General features: G+C 42.9%; 1 protein-coding gene across 8 annotated transcripts in view; it reads right to left on the minus strand.

Annotated features, from left to right (window-relative positions):
* The window catches only part of FOXP1 (forkhead box P1), a 455,797-nt gene that overhangs the window by 62,332 nt on the left and 375,179 nt on the right, over positions 1 to 18,286 (minus strand). For all 8 annotated transcript variants that reach the window (XM_042979417.1, XM_042979412.1, XM_042979416.1 and 5 more), the window contains one exon: positions 16,966 to 17,170. In XM_042979417.1, coding sequence (XP_042835351.1) covers positions 16,966 to 17,170 — 205 coding nt within the window. The remainder of the gene's footprint in view (positions 1 to 16,965; positions 17,171 to 18,286) is intronic.

Raw genomic sequence — 18,286 nt, forward strand, 5'->3', positions numbered from 1 at the left:
ACCAAACTAGGTGAGTTGGCTTTGGAACGCTATCACAGTGGACCTCATAATATGGAGCGATGCGGATGAACAGCAGAAGAGAAGATTACTTAAATCTCTCCCACGATGTTCCATGCTAGAGTTGATCCTTCTGACGTCTTTCCTACTATTGTGTATATCCTGCAAACCACGTGGAAGTCAAAGTCCCTTACGGAAAATAAAATGACAGGTCGAGTTTCTTCCTGGGTCCCGCTGCAGTAAGAGGAGGAGAAGGTCTCACACCTGACTACAAACGCGCAAATGATGTGTGGGAAAAGGGGAAATGAGGATGCGAGTACAGCATCCTTTTTCCTGGCAGCTTTGTAAAAATGACCTTTCTCCTTTCACTTTCACTGAAAACACTTCAAGAAGCAGGCGGGCTTCTCAAGGCCCATCGAAAGCTGGGAGACGGCTCAGACGTTTTTCTAGCGTACTACCTTCATTTTGCTTTTTCCCTCATTTCAGAAATACGCCATCCTACGTGTTTCTCTATTGGTTTTCCACAAGTACGTGGGCCAGCATTTCTATAACCTTACACAGAGAGAAGGGTGTTGGAGGAAAGCCCACGACACAGCCCAGGCTAGAGGGAGTGAAGATGGAGTGTCCACCACCTGGAACACACACACGCTTCTCTCTCTCCCACTCGCTCATGCGGTGAATCCTTGACTCTCCTTCCCCACAACGCTCATCATCTCAATTTTCTGCTGCTTTTCAAATCATGTTTAATTAGAGGATTTCACATTCCCTTGTGATATGATATTCATGAGTAAAACTTGCAATTGGAGTGACTGGGAATTAGTCTATTAAGTGCCAGATTTGTGCTTTTAAACAATGATTGAGATTATTGTTATTATCTGCTCTCAATATTGTGCCTCGAGATGTGAGGGCTACCTCAACTAACTTTATACCTCAAGTACAAGCTTTTAACTCCTTAGGTCCAGGAGTTTCCCCTCCCCCCTTGCATTACAGATTATCCTGTAAGAAATACAGGGTTCCCTTCCCTGCAATGGCCCTCAGGGCAGGGCCCACAAAAGCGGTGCGTGGGGTGAGTTCGAATGATATACAAATATCCTCACTTTCATAGTTATGAATTCAGGTTCATGTGTACTAGAAAAAAAACTCGACCAATACATCAGATTCATGACTTGTCAGTGTCACATTTTTTTTTTTTTTTAAGTTGCGCTCCAATAGGGAGCCCAATGCAGGACTTGAACTCATCAACCTGAACTCGAGACCTGAGCCACCATAAGAGTCAGATGCCCAACTAACTGAGCCACCCAGGCACCCTCAGTGTTTAATTTTCATGAAATCTATTTAGGTTAGTCAGTTTTAAGAAAAATATTAAGTAATAATTAGTTAAAAGGTATACGGAGATATGACAATAACTGGCCACGGCAGGACTCAAAGTCAATGCTGACTGGGCTTAAAAGATGGATGCTTGTACGGAAGCATAAGGAAACGCAGCCCTCCTCTTCCATTGCTTTCCTTATAGTCATGCTTCTCAAAGTTTATTATGGATAGAAATCACTGGGATATCTTTTTAACATGCAGATTCTACTTTAGTACTTCTGGGTTGGGGCCCGAGACTGTGTATGTCTGCGAAGCTCGTGTGTGATATCAATGGTGTGGGGCCACGGACCACAACTTGTATACCAAGTCTCTTGAGCGCTCCCTGTTCAGCATCTGACCTAAAAAGGACTGTTATTAAAGGAGCCTTTCCGGCTTCTTAAAGGAGTGGTCATGGGGTGCCCTATTCACTGTGGGTTGACAAACAAGTTAGAGATGGATAAAAATGGAAAGGGGTGACCCTGGGCACTCCTCACCAAGCAAGAGTTGCAGACTCAAAAAAAAAAAAAAAAAAAAAAAAGGCTGCCTGGCCCTGTTACCTAAGAAATACAGGCAAGGCTTTTTAAAATTTAGTATCACAAAGCAGGTAAGACTGAAGGAAGTTAGCATGGGGAAAGGAGTACTTCCTGTCTAATAAACACCAATTTTACATTAACCCAAATTTGGTGAGTGCTTTCATCTGAGAATGATGTCTGCCAGATACTACACTGATCTATCAGGAATACCCTGCCATAAACTGATGAATCGGTGAATGTGACCACTCAAAACATCACAGCCCCCTGACTCTCTGTCTGGTTGCTATCCCCGGACCCGGAAGTACAAGATGTATGGGTGAATAAACAGGATGGGGAATTAGATTTTTAGGAAGATAAATGATAGTTTTGGGCTTTTCTAGGAAACCAGGGTAAACATACCATGAAAGCAGGGTTTCAATTCACTTGGCACAGTACCATATTCAGTCAAGGTCCCTCTCTTCAGCAAAAAGAGGAAAGCCTAGGGGTGCCTGAGTGGCTCAGTCAGTTAAGTTTCTGACTTTGGCTCAGGTCATGATCTCATGGTTTGTGGGTTCAAGCTCTGCATGAGGTTCTGTGCTGACAGCTCAGAGCCTAGAGCCTGCTTCGGATTCTGTGTCTCCCTCTCTCTCTGCCCCTCCCCCCAATCTCTTTCAAAAATAAACATTAAAAAAAGTTTTTAAAAAAGAGGAAATCCTACAAAAATATTCCAATATATGACATGCATGCACTCGACAGTGGCCCATAAAATATCACATGAAAGCAGAATGTGTATTTTTTAAAAAACTGGCACATTTATTCTAATTTATATTAGTTAAAAACATACCTAGTATCTCCAACCTCTGATTTCATAGGTATCATTTCTTAGGATGAGGCTTATTGGACTTAAATTAAAAAAAATGACTTGACAGGAGGCTGGATGGTTCAGTCAGTTAAGCATCTGACTCTTGATTTCAGCTCAGGTCACAATATCTCGGTTCGTGAGATCAAGCCTAGCATCAGGCTCCGTGCTGTCAGCTTGGAGCCTACTGAGGATTCTCTCTCTCTCTCTGTGTGTCCCTTCCCCAACGCCTGTGCACACTCTCTCTCAAAAAAAAATTATAATTTAAAAAATGACTTGATTTGAAGAGAATAATAGAAATGATACGTAGATATGGCTAACCTCATGATAATGGGACACATACTCAGATGACTCAAGTTTGGGAAACCAAAAGTTTAAGACCTATTCTGCAAGGAGATTCAGTCTCTAGCTGGATTATCTTCCCGAGTTAACAATGAGTGGCAAGTCTCTGAAGACACCCTTTTAATTAGAATTCTCAAGGGAGAAGAAAGAGCCTCGGGGTCATCCTGAACTTACCGGACAAAACCCCCCAAGGGCCACCACAACGGAGTGCACGACATCCAATGCTCCTAGGACTTAAAGCTGTAAAACATGGGATCTAGGGGCATCTCATGGGCAGGCTGGAGATGGGACTAGTAACTGGCTTTACTTACTTACTTTGACAGGTGTATTTTTTATATTTTTATTTTTGGGCATTTGGTACCATATTCCTTTTGGTACTACGCTACTTTACTGACTTAGGTTACTCACTTTAAAAGTCAATGGTAAGATTTACCCAACCTGGGGCGGGATGCCATGATCATGAGATGGACACTTCTCTTCCTCCCCACCCACATCACCGATCTGCCCCGTCTCTCCCTTCAGCGACACTGGGCAGAACACGCCATCTTGATTCTCAGACGCCCGGAGTATGCGCCCCAGCAGGACAATGGAGCAGAGACTGAGAGCCTGAGTGTCACAAACAGCGAGCAGGAGATGACAAGAGCAGGGTGCATACGTGTGCGTGCTGATGAATGGAGGAATAAAGAAAGGGGAGAAAAAAAGAAAGGGAAGGCAGGAGTCTACCTCTTGTTTTTTACACCACTAAGGGCCATCCTCAGTTTATGAGAGTTTACCACTGGCAGTCTTAACACTGGGATCTCGCTAAGAAAACAGAATGCCTTCCAAAGAGTGGCTGTGAGCAACTGTGTCAATACAGACATAGGGACCACTAATCCAAAAATTATTAACACCATTAGGCAGGCATTCTCATTATGTCAATGCGAGTGTGTTTGCACTGGTGACTCACAAGGTCTATGTGGAACGTGTCCATATGTTAGAGGTACCAACAGTTACCCAAGAAAACCAAAGAACACAAATAAAAGTTCAATACTAATTCTTCTTAGTCCTTCCTCCGGAACAGTCTATGGAAGCCAGCACAATTATACTCAAGACCCAGAAGAATCATGTAAGTAAAGTGTGAGGGCCAGATGAGTAAGCAGCAGACAAGGGCACAAGCAACATACAGATACAAATTGGCTGAAAACCATTAGGCACTTGCATTTAGGTTTCCTTAGATCTATCCCCTACTTTACGTAATTACCATTATTTCTCTGTAGGACAAGACGCTTCATTAACGTTCGCCGGATTAAACTCTTCCCTACCTTTATTTTGGCAGGTTTTAAGCAAACACTGATTTTGTGATAAACATCACGTTGGGTTCCTAGATCAGAGTCTCAAACTGGGATTCATAAGAAGACCCGGTGGGGAGCAGTAAGATAATATTATAGTTTCTGTATGCATGTGTTAAAGCAACAGTAGGACTTTTCTAAGAATATACATGTGTGTATATGGGTGCCTATTTCTCACCCTTAGCCTCTAATTTTTTATATTACAGGTACTATACTACACACGTGTGTAACAAAAACACAGTGTGGACGTATGCTCAACACTTTTATTAATGATGGAGTGAATAATCAAATACATTTGGAGGTCACTGCCAGTTCTCTTCCTCTCTGAAAGAGCTGTACCCAATTTTCCATTTGGGGAGAAGGAGAACTGAACAGACGGATCGAACATAAAATGCTGTAATATTTGCTGTGGGCCTTACAGTATCAGTAGGAGCTCAACTGCTAGGAGAGAGAGAGAGCAGGCAGATGGCTGAGGCACAAAAATCATCTTTGGACATAAAAAAAAAAAACGCAGAAAAACAAAACAAGAGCGCTTACAAATGACTTAAAAGGCCAGCATGAGGAAATCTTAAGAGAATTTTTGTTCTGTAAAATAGTTTACACTGGGTCGCGGTGTTAAGAACTTGTCTCTTTCTCTCCATCACTTCTCTGTCACTTTGAATAGTAGCAGGGGAAGAACGCCACAGCCTGTGGATGTGTGAGAGCAGCGGTTCTCAAAGTATGGCCCCTGGGAACTTGTCAGAGATGTACATTCTTAGGCCCTCCCCCAAACAACTGAATCAGAAGCACTGGGACTGAGGTTTGGCAGCCTGTAGGTCAGCCAGTCCTCCGAATGATTCTACTGCAAGTTCACTCAGGGTTGAGGAGCACTCTTAACAGAAACCCAGATTTTTTCCCTGTTTGCATCCTCTGTAAGGATCCACAAGACTAAGCAGGTTCTCCTACAATCTGTGGCCAAAGGGTAGCAAATATATAACTACACCTAACGGGTTCTTAATCTTTAACATTCCATTCGTTCACCTTCTCCTGTAGATTTCATCTAGTCTCTCTGCAATGAAATTTCGCACCTCTTATACCAGGCTGGCTATGCTGGATGATCAGGAGGTTAGCAATCAACAAAAGAGACAGGGAACCTTCCTTCTTGGAGCTCACTGTATTCAAAAATCTCACCTGCTACCTATGTGGGGGTGGGGGTGGAAATACATCAGTGTGATATTCCTCTAGTGTTCATTTAAAACAAATCCTACTTGGGGCGCCTGGGTGGCTCAGTCGGTTAAGCGTCCTACTTCAGCTCAGGTCACGATCTCGAGGTCCGTGAGTTTAAGCCCCGCGTCGGGCTCTGGGCTGATGGCTCAGAGCCTGGAGCCTGCTTCCGATTCTGTGTCTCCCTCTCTGCCCCTCCCCCGTTCATGCTCTGTCTCTCTCTGTCTCAAAAATAAATAACCGTTAAAAAAAAACACAAATCCTACAGTGTCACATTTTGTATATGTTCATATCACTGCATTTTTTCCACTGTGTTGCAAGTAACTCTCTCCCTGTATGTCTCTGTGATCAGGCTGTGAGCTGCTTCAGGGGAAGAACTAGGTGGTGGCCCTTTATTTAATTTCCTGAACCTATATGGTTAATATATAATAAATGCTCAATAGATGCGGTTCGAACAAACAGACCACTCTGACAATAATGAACAGTACTCAATATTTACTGAGCACCTACTATGTGTCACAGCCTGCTACATGCCCATTTCATAGATGGCAAACCGAGGCACACTGAGGTTAAGTCACTTCAGTGGGCAGCCTGTAGTGGAATGCAGGCAGTCCAGATTCAGAGTCCACACCTATAACCACTAAACAACACAGCCACCCCCACACTAAATGAGGTATGGGCCATGGTCCAGCCAAACATGTTCTTTCTGTCCCTGCCTCAAGGCCTCTGCTTCTGCTGTGTCCTAAGCCCTGAGGACTGTTCCGTCACTTCTCTCCATCTGTTCAAGGGTCACTTCCTCACAGAAGTTTGCGAGACCCAGTCCTCTCTCTTCCTTGCTTTGTTATTTTTTTTTCAGAATTTATTTCTTTTTATTACGTAATTATTTGTTTGTTCTACTTCTGCTGTACTGTCAGCTCCATGAGGACAGACTTCGTCAAGCTCACAGCTGCATGCCCTACAGCCTAGGACACTTGGCAGGTGCTGAGGGTTTGGTAAGTTCTGCTGAATGAATGGATGCATGTCAGTACTGTCCAGCGACTTCTGCCCCACTCAGGAACCCAGTTTTGTTGAACTCTGGACAACTTCCCATTTTTCCTTGTTAAGTTTCTTTTTCTTTTGCCTGTACAATCCCTCTAATTTATTCAAACACCACTGGATTATTCCAGCTCTTGGTGTCAAATTTTTTTTTCTAAATAAAGCAAACTGCCATTTATTTCTCACACTGATCTTTAACACGAGACTTCTTGTTCTTGTCATAAATATGACTCATGTGGAAAAAGGGAAGTTGAAGATAGGGGCTCATACGTACAAGAATGTTTCCATCAATATTTTAGATATAAAAGGTAGAGACATAGCCAGAGATGCCTGTCCAAATCTAAGGTCTATAGTAATACTTTCGGTGGAGTTTTAGCCTTTCTGATATATAACCTAAAATTCCACCAGATGACTCAATGGTCCCTCTTGAAAGCAAATACCGTATCATTTACACAAACACTTCAGGTTTTTCTTTCCTTCTGTCATAATACACCTTCAAACTCAACATTCACAGCCAAGATGTGAAATACACACATAGGAAAAATCCTTCAAAAATGGACTTCAAAGTATAAAAAAAGAAGGAAGGAAGGAAGAAGGAAGGGAGAGAGAGAGGAAGGGGAAAGGGAGAGGGAGGGAAGGAGGAAGGCAGGGGAAGGAGGAAGGGAGGGAGGGAGAGAAAAAGAAAGAAAGGAAGGAAGGAAAGAAAGAAAGGTAAGGAAAGGTTAAGGAAAGGAAAGGAAGAAACAAAGAAATAAAGAAGGCAGAGGGAGAGGGAGAGAGAGGGGCAGAAAGAAAAAAAAGGAAGGAAAGAAAGAAGGAAAGAAAGGTAAGGAAAGGAATCAGAAACAAAGAAGGAAAGAAAGAAAGAAAGAGAAAGAAAGAAAGAAAGAAAGAAAGAAAGAAAGAAAGAAAAAGAAAAAAAGAAAGAAAGATCAACCAACCAACCTGGCATTAGTCCGATTTCCTTGACTATAAAAGGAATGAAATTTGAAGGTCATAAAAGTATGTCTGTTTGTTTAGGGAAGTCTTACAGGTAGTATAAATATCATCAGCTACAGTTGCTATGGGGTCTGTTTGTTTACCAAACAAGAATACAAATAGTTACACAAAAGCGGAACAGCATTTAGGTATATAAATGGGAAGGCTTTGCCTTCTGGTAAATTTCCCAAAGTGCCTCCTAAAGCAGTTCCTATTTTCACCTTCTTCACTGGGAAACCTCTGTTGCCTTGGTTCTCCCTTTTCAGTTCTAACACCTCCAGGGAATGTTTTACTCTCAGATTTGAGCCCAGTCATGATTTTCTTTTCCTTTTCCCCTTTTTCATTCTAAGATGGAAAAACCAAAACCACTAGCCCAAACTGTACCATGAAAACAGGCTTTGCAACTTACAATGCAAAAAAGGAACAAAAGCCACAGAGTGTACAGAAGAATTCTAGTACAGGCAAGTATTCTTTAAATTGAGTTATCTATGAACAACCACCTAGAAAAATGTGTGTGTGTGTGTGTGTGTGTGTGTGTGTGTGTGTGTTTTCATGGACTTTCTGTAATCCAGGTATGTTTCATGCACCTGAATTATACCTGCTCAGTTAACTGTTTGTTTCATTTTGGAAAACGAAGGCGGGGGAGGTGTGGGGGACGGAAGAAGAGGAGAGGGTAGGAAACCAGCAAAGCTCTTCTGGAGTCCCTTAGTTGAGTGTGTGTGTGTGTGTGTGTGTGTGTGTGTGTGTGTGTGTGTGTGTGTGTGTGTAAGCATGTTATAGCTCAGATCTACATAAGACAAACTGTACCACAGAGGCTGCTGTGAGTGGAAGCCTTCTCTTCACACTACATTGACCACAGTACCCACCAGGCACAGCCCCGACGCCTTCCTGTGAATGGTACAGACTGCCATATGGACGAAGACACTGAACAAGCTGTACAACTCTTGGCGACATGTGCCCGGGGGATTGTCCCATATTAACACCACCTGGGCTGTGGCAATTGTGCTCTGTATGTGCAGAGGCACCGAGGAGCCCATCAGGATGTTATTTTTGAGTACAAACAAAAAGGAGAATTACAGTTAAGAGAATTCTCTGGCTAGCATATCTGTTGCTCAATTCCTGAAATAGTTTCCCAAAGGAACGGTTATCTTCTTTATTCACACAGGCAGAAATGACAAGCTGGAACACATATTAACAATTTCCCTTTGTGAGCTTCCACTATTGTTTTAATGAGGAGAATATACTTTATAATATAGTTAGGCCTTGACTGATTACAAAGGGGGGTGGAATAAAGAACCTCAGGACTGCTGTACATATGTAACACGCTCATTTGCATTACCCAAGTGAGCCCGTCAGCACGGTGGTGGCTCCCTCGGAGACAGCTTCAGAGCCAGGCTACGGGGTGAAGCCAGTGCCAAACAGGAGGCTTTGGAAATCTCGAAAAAGAATGTGACATTCATTTAAGCCTCCTGTGCAGGTCCCCCCTCATGTGGCCCCATTACTGGCTTAACAACAAGAGAGTGCTACTCATCATTTAAGTGAGAAGAGAAGAACGCTAAGGACTTTCCCAAACCACATGGCTTTCTGTAGACCCATGGCTTCCCTTTCCACTTCTGGATGGATCCCGTGTCCACCAAAGGAAATTGTTCTGTAATCTGAGTTCTTACGTGTGCATTTCAACAAGATACTCTTAAGGTACAAGGGAAAATGCTGTCAGGGTTCCCTCCAAATTGGTCTTCGCTGTTCTGCCATATGCTTTCCTTCACATTCTTAGTGTAAGAGAAATGTTAAGAAAGCTAACGTGTGTTTGGGAGGGGCCCCCCTTCCACACAAGTGTAAACACCTGTAAAATGGGTGGGTGCCAGCAAAGGGATCTGGCAGAAAAAACCCTATTAGCAGGACCAACTCAACAGAAAAGAATATCTATCCTACATGACGAGAGAAAAACGGGGGCTCAAATATAATTTTGCGGGAGAAACTGGGCACATTAGACATGAAATAGCCCATGGGTAAGATGCGTATTATATAACATCCCAAGAAAAAACATTAAAATCAACCCAATTTAAGAGAAACTTATCCAATGAACGTATCTCTCTAGAGCGATGATGTCATTTTATTGGAAAGCATGTATCGTTTAAACACAATAAATAGAAAAAGATTTATAGAGTCTAATGATGGTGTGTTATGGTAAAAGCCACTTTATTGAGATAAGATACAACAGCTGTTAGAGAATAATGGCTGAATTTTTTTTTTTAATCACCACACAAAGTGAACAGTCAAGAAAATCCATAAACCTATCCCTCATGGCATGCCAATATTGTAAAGATCATCTCCCTCCCCCCATCCTATGTATGAATGACAAGAGATGACACCATGCCACCCTGCCGTGACGGAACCTTTCTTCCCTGCTTCTAAGACCCAGAAGCAACAGGGTTTAAGCATGAGACAAACGGAATGCAGCTCTTCTAAGCATCATGGTCACAAAACACCCAGCAGCACGTCTGTGGTACAAAATGTTGATTGGACCTGGCTGTTTCTTCCTGATATAAACACAAATAATTTTGCCCTACACAGTCTACTGCCCACACAGACAGACACGGGACAGGTGTCGCTCCCGCCAGTCTGCTTTGGGGCTAAGAAGCACCTGTATTTCAGGCCTCGGCGACAGGCGACATGTACTTCTCACTCACGTCCCTCACGACACGCGACAGGCCATGCCCAGCCTGCTCTTCACATTCTCTGCCGCGAGTCACCCGATCTGCCTCCCTGCAAAAAGACGACGCAAGGGAGGAGAGCTGCTCTCTGAGACCCTTTGGAGCTTCTCCCAAATTATGGCTGAACAGATACGTCTGGCCCCAGGCTCTCACCCCTCAAGGCTATGGCCTCATCCTGATCTCGGAGCTTCGCCCCATCGAGACTGTAACCCCGGAGTCTGGGATGAAGCCAAGGTGGTGCTGATCAACAGCCTACTTGAGAACGACTCCACTATGACAGTCATTGCAAGGACTTGAGGGTTGGAGAGACCCTGGTTCCAGTCCCTGCCTGGTACCCCAACTAACTGTGTTGCTGGTGCAAGCTACACGAATGTTCTGAGCCCTCAAATGTCATCGTACAAAGAAGACAGGACCCCACAGAGTTACCGTCAGGATTAAATGGGAAGATCAGTATCGGGGCTTACGTGGAATCCTTGAAGCATGTGTCCAGCACTAACTAACAGTTCAGTAAACAGCAGCTGCGTTATCATCACCACTGCATACCAGCTAGCGATTCCTTCTGGCAATTCTACCGCTAACGTGTAGGTTCACACAAGAATGGCAAATCACTAGCGTTGTGGGCTGCATACGTCTGGGATGTTAATCCAATTTTAGGGGGGGAAACTCTGCCCTTTCCAACAGCGCCCAAACCCAGGTGAAGTGAACATGCCCACTGGCACTGCTTCTCAAATTTGAGCAAGTCCTGGGGATCTGGTTAAAGCAAAGACTCTGATTCAGTGGGTTTGGGGTGGGACCGAAGACCCTGATCCTCCCAGGTAATGCCAAAGTTGCTGGCCGGCGGCCATTGAGTAGCAAGAACATAGGGTATGTGTGACCAATACCAATTCCTGACCCCATCGCAGACGGGTATAATCCAATTCTTCAGGAGAGAGGCCTAGGAAGCTATGTATTTTTGAAAATACCTGTGAAAATATCATCAGGAAATCTGAGAAACACTTTGCTTAGAGCTAAAATCAGGAGTTTGCAAATTATTTTCTGTAAATGGCCAGACAGTAAACATTTTAGTCACTGTGGGCCATGTTTCTGCTGCAACTGCTCCCACCAGCCGCTGTAGCATGAAGGCAGCCACAGACAATGTGTCAGTGAATTATCATTGCTGTGTTCCAATAAAACTTTATTTTACAAAATGAGCACCGGGCCAGATGTGGCTGGAAGGCCATAAGTGGCTGACTTCTATTACAGATCAGCTGCCCCAAGCACATAATGGCAGAAAGGAGCAGTAATGATTTTGAAGACAATCGGGGACGGTCTGACGGGAGAATGCTCTCTGGAATGCTCTAACGGAAAATAAAGATTTGGGGTAGCTCGTTGGTTCAAATGCCTCAAATCAAAAGAAACCGAGAAGAAATCATCTGGTTTTCAAAAAGAAAACAACAACAGTTGAAATGAGGAAGAGCTGTTCAGAGTAATGTGACCTAGAGCTGACTGCTTACATTTCTGGCTCAATAGTCCGGCAACACGAGTATGAAAACATGTAACAGATAAAGGCGTGTATAAGTGGAACAGTTCTACAAACAAACTTCTAGAATTTTAGCAAGTAAACCAAGAACACCAATACCAATTCATCAACAGAGAATTTCGTTCCAAAAAAAAAAAAAAATAGAAAGAAAGAAAAATGAAATGCCAGGCCTGTCCACGTTTGAATTCCTTGCCTTTTGAAAAGAGTGGGGCGGGAAACACAAATGTTATTGTTCGTGTAGTCAAACACATGGCAGTATGTCAAGAAGCCACAAATCAGAAACAGAGACTGTGTCTGAAAGTGCACTAGCCAAGCAAAAACCTTTAAGGGGTTATTTGAAGGCAGCTGCCCACTGTGGAGTGTGGAAAAGTGGGAAACGCAAGCAACTGGAATACAAGGGGCTGTGTCAACACACGAGGAGAAGGAAGGAGGAACACGGGGACTGGGCAGAGGGCAGGTTAGGGAAGGGGCCCAACTTGGGCCACCTGATTCTGAGCACAACGGGACAGCCACAGAGAGAGAAGAGACTGCACAACCATGGTCTTGCCAAAGGTGAAAGAAACCTTTTCCGCCAGGTGCTTAAGGAAGCCTCGACGCTAACATCTAGAGCAGCTGTGACTCTCAGCGACGCTCAAGTTAGCTAGCGGCGGCTGAACTGAAAGCAAAAAGCTGGGAAGGGTCAGCAAATTGGAATATTTCTAATGCAGACTGCAGAGGACAAGGGAAATAGGATAAAGAACGTATGAGGTGTTCGATGCAGAAACGCGAGATTCACGAGGCCAGGAGCAAAGGCGGGACAGTTTCAGAGGGAGGGAGGCTTGCTTGGCGTTTGTGTGCAAATCCAGCATGGGGTTCCTTTTTGCTCCCTCTGTGCTGTTTCACGTTGTGAGTGGTTTATATTTTACAAATCCTACCCACCCCCTGCCTTTAGGAAAGGCCCAGTAAATACCAGTACTGCCTTAAAAGAGCAAACTCTGCTATTTTCCTATAAAATGTGCTGATAGGCACACAGTAGGTGAAGTCAGCATACGTTTTGTTGGCTTTAAATTAAATTTAAACTTTATTTTAGGAGGGTCATTCTTATCGTAATTAAATATTCACTTCTGGACTGAATGAAAACCTTAAGTGCTGTTTAGTAAGAGACGGGCCTGAATTTGGATCTTGGATAGGCCACGAACCAGTTCTGTGACTCTTTGTCAGTTATTTAATCCCCATGATTCAATTTCCTTGTCTGTGAAATGGGTCTAATACTCCCAACTGCTTCCCAGCAGTCTCGAGGATAAAATGAGACATCACTCCAAACACAAGAGTTTAGCCAGTGCTCGGGACAGAGAAAGAACTGATTAAATGTGAGTTCACTTTCCTTTCCCTAGTGCACCATAATATAATGTGATATTTAGAATTTTAATTCAGGCAATTACTTAAGTAGTAATTGCTATTTGTATTTACATAGCTGCTTTGATCCAAGAAGCTCAAAGGGCTTTACTAAATTTAGCATTTTAATAAATGTTTCATTTGCATTCCGTTGGTTTTGTTTACCCACACCAAAACTTGGAATTTCCTAAAGCAAGACAGACAAGTTAAGGAAACAACATCACAGCTTCATGTTCACAGGTATCCCAGGTCTGAGTTTCATCTCTTCGTCTAAGACGTCACGGCTCCCTGGTCCACAGGAATAAAATGGCAGCGAGAGAGGCGAACGTGCCTGCTTCCTCTTCAGCTACCTCTAGCTCCTGCCTTCTGAACTTCACCTTCGCCACGCTTCTCCCAGGCGCTGGCAACCGAGGTATGTTTATTGCACCAATGAATGTATATATAATCAGCACAATAAACATTATTAAATCGCTGGGAGAAAATCAAAGCACGAAGCACGGCGCCAGTACTGAATTCTAATGATGCTGAATGTCCGTGATTGCGCAGGGACAGGATCTTAACAAGCCTTGATTTGAGCGTTGGCATCCGCCTCACAAATCACATGGGCCGCTCCTCTCGTAATAGTGCTGAATATTGATAAATGTCTCTACCCTGCGCAACAGGGAAGTGGGTTTCTATTGGCAATCTTTCCCAAAGTGTGTTTTTTCCCTTCTCTGCACTCAAGGGTTTACCCTGAATGATTTAATTATAATTTTCCTTGTGTAAGACAAATTAAAGAGGAGAGTAGGAGTGTCGTGCCAAGCACATTATTTATCTCCTTAACAGATTGCAGCTCACCAGACCCCAGAGCTGCTGCTACAGCGGCTGCTCACAGGAGCCCGCAAAACGCAAGGGGGCAAGAGAAGGAGGGGCGGGGGCGAGGCGGTTTCCAAATGACACAGAAATATGTGACCTCGGTGAGACTGTCAGACAGGTGACCACTTCAAAAAACAGAAACCCCTAGGATGCTGCCTTTTTCCAACCCATTTTCACACAGGGCATCCCTGAATCCTTGCAGGAGGAATTCCTAAGCTGTTCACCTGAGATGGGAGTTTGAAGGGCTAGATTATTATTCAGTGCGACAGAGGCTTCTGCTTGTTCAGACACTGCTCCAGGAGGACAGAGAGGGGGAAAGGATACCACGCCGAAGTCAACGGAGAGCCCACAAAGTTACGTGTTTCACACATGCACTGCCAAGGAAGGGGCGACAATTCTCCAAGGGACCCCTGAGAGAAACCTCCGGGCAGCGCACAGGTGAAAACATATTTTTATACTGATGGCTTTTTTTTTTTTTTTTTTTTTTTTTTTTTTTACCATTTTCCACTGAACAGGATACCACATTCCTGATTTAAAAAACAATCGTAAGGTAAAACCAGATAAAACCTCATTAAAAGCACCTGTACGTACACAAAGCTGGCTAACTAATAATTGAATTTTTAATGATCGATTCTGCAAGTCTGTAACTTTTGAATTATCTCTAACCTAAGGTACCCATTTATCTTGTTCACTACATTCGGCTAAGATAGGGTCACTAGAATTTTCTTTTAACTCATCCACAACTAGGAACCTACCCTATGATATAAACTGAGAGATCAGATATTAAGGAGTGGCATATAATGTCCTAGTTGTCTCCTCTTTACATGTATAACTGGGAAATTCAGCCTGATTTTACAGCCAGATTAAGGCTCAGGAGAACCCAAGTTCTTTTCCGATCCATATTCTAATTTTGGCCAGGTAGCATAATGAAGATTAAGCCTAACCGTTGTGCAGCCAAGGAAGGACCATAAAAAACGAAATATTCCAACAAACTTACTCTCCTGGAATTAGACTGCCCATCAGATCCATTTACTTTCAAATACACCTTAAGATGTTTGAAAAGGGCTATTCTTCTCCCACCTGCCTCATTGCTAATCTATCACCTGACTGCAGATACAGAACCTTTCAGAATGAAACTGAGCACAGTGCATCTAAACAAGAAGAGTTTTCTGTGTCACAGGAAATCCGTGCAGGCTCCACATGGCCGACAAGATTGCAACAAATACCTTAAGTGCATCAGTCGGCATTTTTTTTAGTGGATGGCCCGTTCTGCCTACGGATGAAGATGTAATTCGATCACTCTGCAGTAAATGGGCATCATCAGCCTTACACACCAAAAGCAAGTACAGCAGGGGACGACAGCCTGGAACCTTTCTTTGAAAGCTATTTAATGTTGAGGGTTTTTTTGTTTGCTTTTTAATTACAAAGACATCGTAAGAGATAATAAAGCAAGAGCTAAGACTGGCTTCCGGACATACAAATCTATCCTCACTGGAAACAACAGAAGCCACATGTGGCCCAGTGGCTCCACACAGATTCTTACAGTCCACCATTCCATCCTTCAATTTGTCCCAAACAGTCATTTAAAACACCTTTTACTTCCCCTATGTCTGCCACAGAAACTCCCAAGTGATCTTAAAGGGATCGTAGCAAGTTTCGGTTAAAACAGATTATCTCCATCTCTCAGACCCTCTCACGTTTTTAAGCTTGAACGTGACACACGCACACACAGGCACAAATATTCACATAGCAGTTTCTGTGATTACTGATCTCAAAATGGATAAAATGTTGCTGGTAGAGAGATACAAATCTAATTAAACCCGTGGGCTTCTTAATGCTCAATATTTCACGAAATATATGAAATTATATTTGTAATTGCTCAAGTGAAAAATATAATTAAAAAAACTTTCACTGAGTCATTTTTATTAAAAAAAAACAAAATACAGAATTTGTTTTTACTGCTGGAAGTGACATTTACTATCACACATTACTCTGAAAGTCTCTTTTCTTCTGTGTGGAGAAGCTGGGCATACGAAATAGATGGGAAACGGTTTAAAAATAGTACACTGAAAATAAATCTTTTTAATTTTAGGAGCATTATATATATTCCACTTCTGAAAAGCATTCAACAGTAGTATTAATGCTTTTGGGTGCTGAGATCCAGTAGCATGAATTAACAGCTTCATTTTCTTAGACCTCTTCTGCTCCCATGATGTATTCTGGCTATCTCAAACAAACGTGGCGTCGGCTAACATTCGAGTGAAGCTGAGGGCAATTGTAAAATATAAAGTCTTCACTTCCTAACAGGAATAGAGCAACTGAGACAGCACTGCAGTCCTCTTTGGAAGGGAAGACTTTATTCTTTTTTTAATTTGTGTGGATATACACGGATTGTGTGTGCATATACACAGACCCCTTCCAGCTCTCCATCCTTCAAACCTTCGCTGAGTATTCACCATGAAAAAGGCCTTCAAGGAGGGCAGTACAGAGCGACTAAATGCTACCTTTTCTTGACCTGTGACTCATAATTGCTAGTACCAGACTCTGCTACTCCCTTAGAAGGTGTTTCGAGCCCAGGAGTTCAGCTTGCGTGGGGTGAGCCCTTGGCCCAAAGAATAAGCCTGCACCCTTGAAATCCAACCCATGCAGGGAAAAACTAACTCTGCCTGGGTTCTTAAGCTTAAGGGTAGACCTATATAAGCGCTAATTCCATGTTGAAAAGGTGAAAATAATTAGATGCTTCACACCCAAACCATATTGAACACATTCTTAAAGTAATTATAGGCACATTCAAGTCACATGGATCCAATTAGGAATCGCTGAGATATGGCTGAACAAGGCCACCCACCCCGCCCGTGGCAGAGACCGTTCTGGACACAGCTCAGCGGCTCATTCCTACCTTTCCCTTTTGGGGGTGTGGACTGAGAGCTGTCCATTGGTAGAGGCATGTGGGTTCATTATTAAGGAGGTCTTGGAAGGTGCAGAGGAGGAGACACATGTCGTGGTCAGATCCAAACTGCTGTGATTGCTGCCTGCGGTTTCTTCTGCACTATGAGCACTTGTCACTTCTTTCCAGAGCTGCTGCAGTTCAGTTGGAATCATGCCTGAAACAAACAAATTGGATAATTAAATCAATTAACAGCTAATTCCGTCCTCTTCAAACAGTAATTAAATCAAAGAGTCAGTAAACAAAGCCTAGTGTTAGGGTTTTTTTTTTTTTCTTTCTTTCTTTCTTTCTTTCTTTTTTTTTTTTTTTGGTGCGTGCGTTTTCCCCCCTCCCAAGTAAGGCAAGTACGGTCAGTAACAACCGTGTCCCCCCACTGAACAGCCGAGGTGAAGTGCCCTCGTCACACACAGAAGACCTCTGTGGAAAGGATTGCAAACACAGTTACTTTGCAGAGATGGTATGCTTCCATCCAAACTGTTGTTTCTAGATTTTTGAAAAGGAGATAGATGTTGTATTTTTAGACACAAAGAAGGGGCTCAAAATAAATTCGTTCAACTCTACTATGATGACAACAGGAACCACAAAATGAATAATTTTTGTGCTTAAGTCTTAAATGATGACAAATAGCTTTGTTATTAAATATAGTTTTTATTAATCACTTTTAGACATAAATTATGAATTCATATCGTCTTCCTGAAATGCTTTTCAACTTTTAACATTCAAATTGATTATACTATGATTATTTCATTAACACACCTATCTTCCTCATTAATTTTGGTTTCTAGTACCACATGCTTAATTGATGGATGTGTCTACTGAAAAACTGTGTAACTTTTTTTTTTAACAAGTAACACTATTATTACTGTCATTTCTTAGATCAATGCTAATGAACCATTGCAGAATAAAATGCAAACATAAAATAAACTTGGAGTAATAAAGTTCTCTTGTGTCCTAAGGGGGTCAAGATGAACCTGGGTCTTGAGGAGTAAGTGTCAACCTGTATCTTCCCCAAGAGGAGACAGAATCAGTATGTCGATCTCGCTATCATGGCCTCATCATTTTTATTTAGAGGCATGCCTCTACAGCCCATGATTTCCAAATCCCATCTCAGTGCATATGCTAGCGCATACAGGCAGAGAAGAAAAAGATTCTACATGGTAGCTCACGACACCAACAAACAAAAAACAGCAGTTCCTTCTAAAGGACAGCGAAAGGAAATCGTAAACCCTGTACAGCATAAGGCAATTCCACATTAGAACTGGATGTCTGGACT

Source organism: Panthera tigris, chromosome A2, assembly GCF_018350195.1.
Source record: "Panthera tigris isolate Pti1 chromosome A2, P.tigris_Pti1_mat1.1, whole genome shotgun sequence".
Classification (NCBI taxonomy): Eukaryota; Metazoa; Chordata; class Mammalia; order Carnivora; family Felidae; genus Panthera; species Panthera tigris.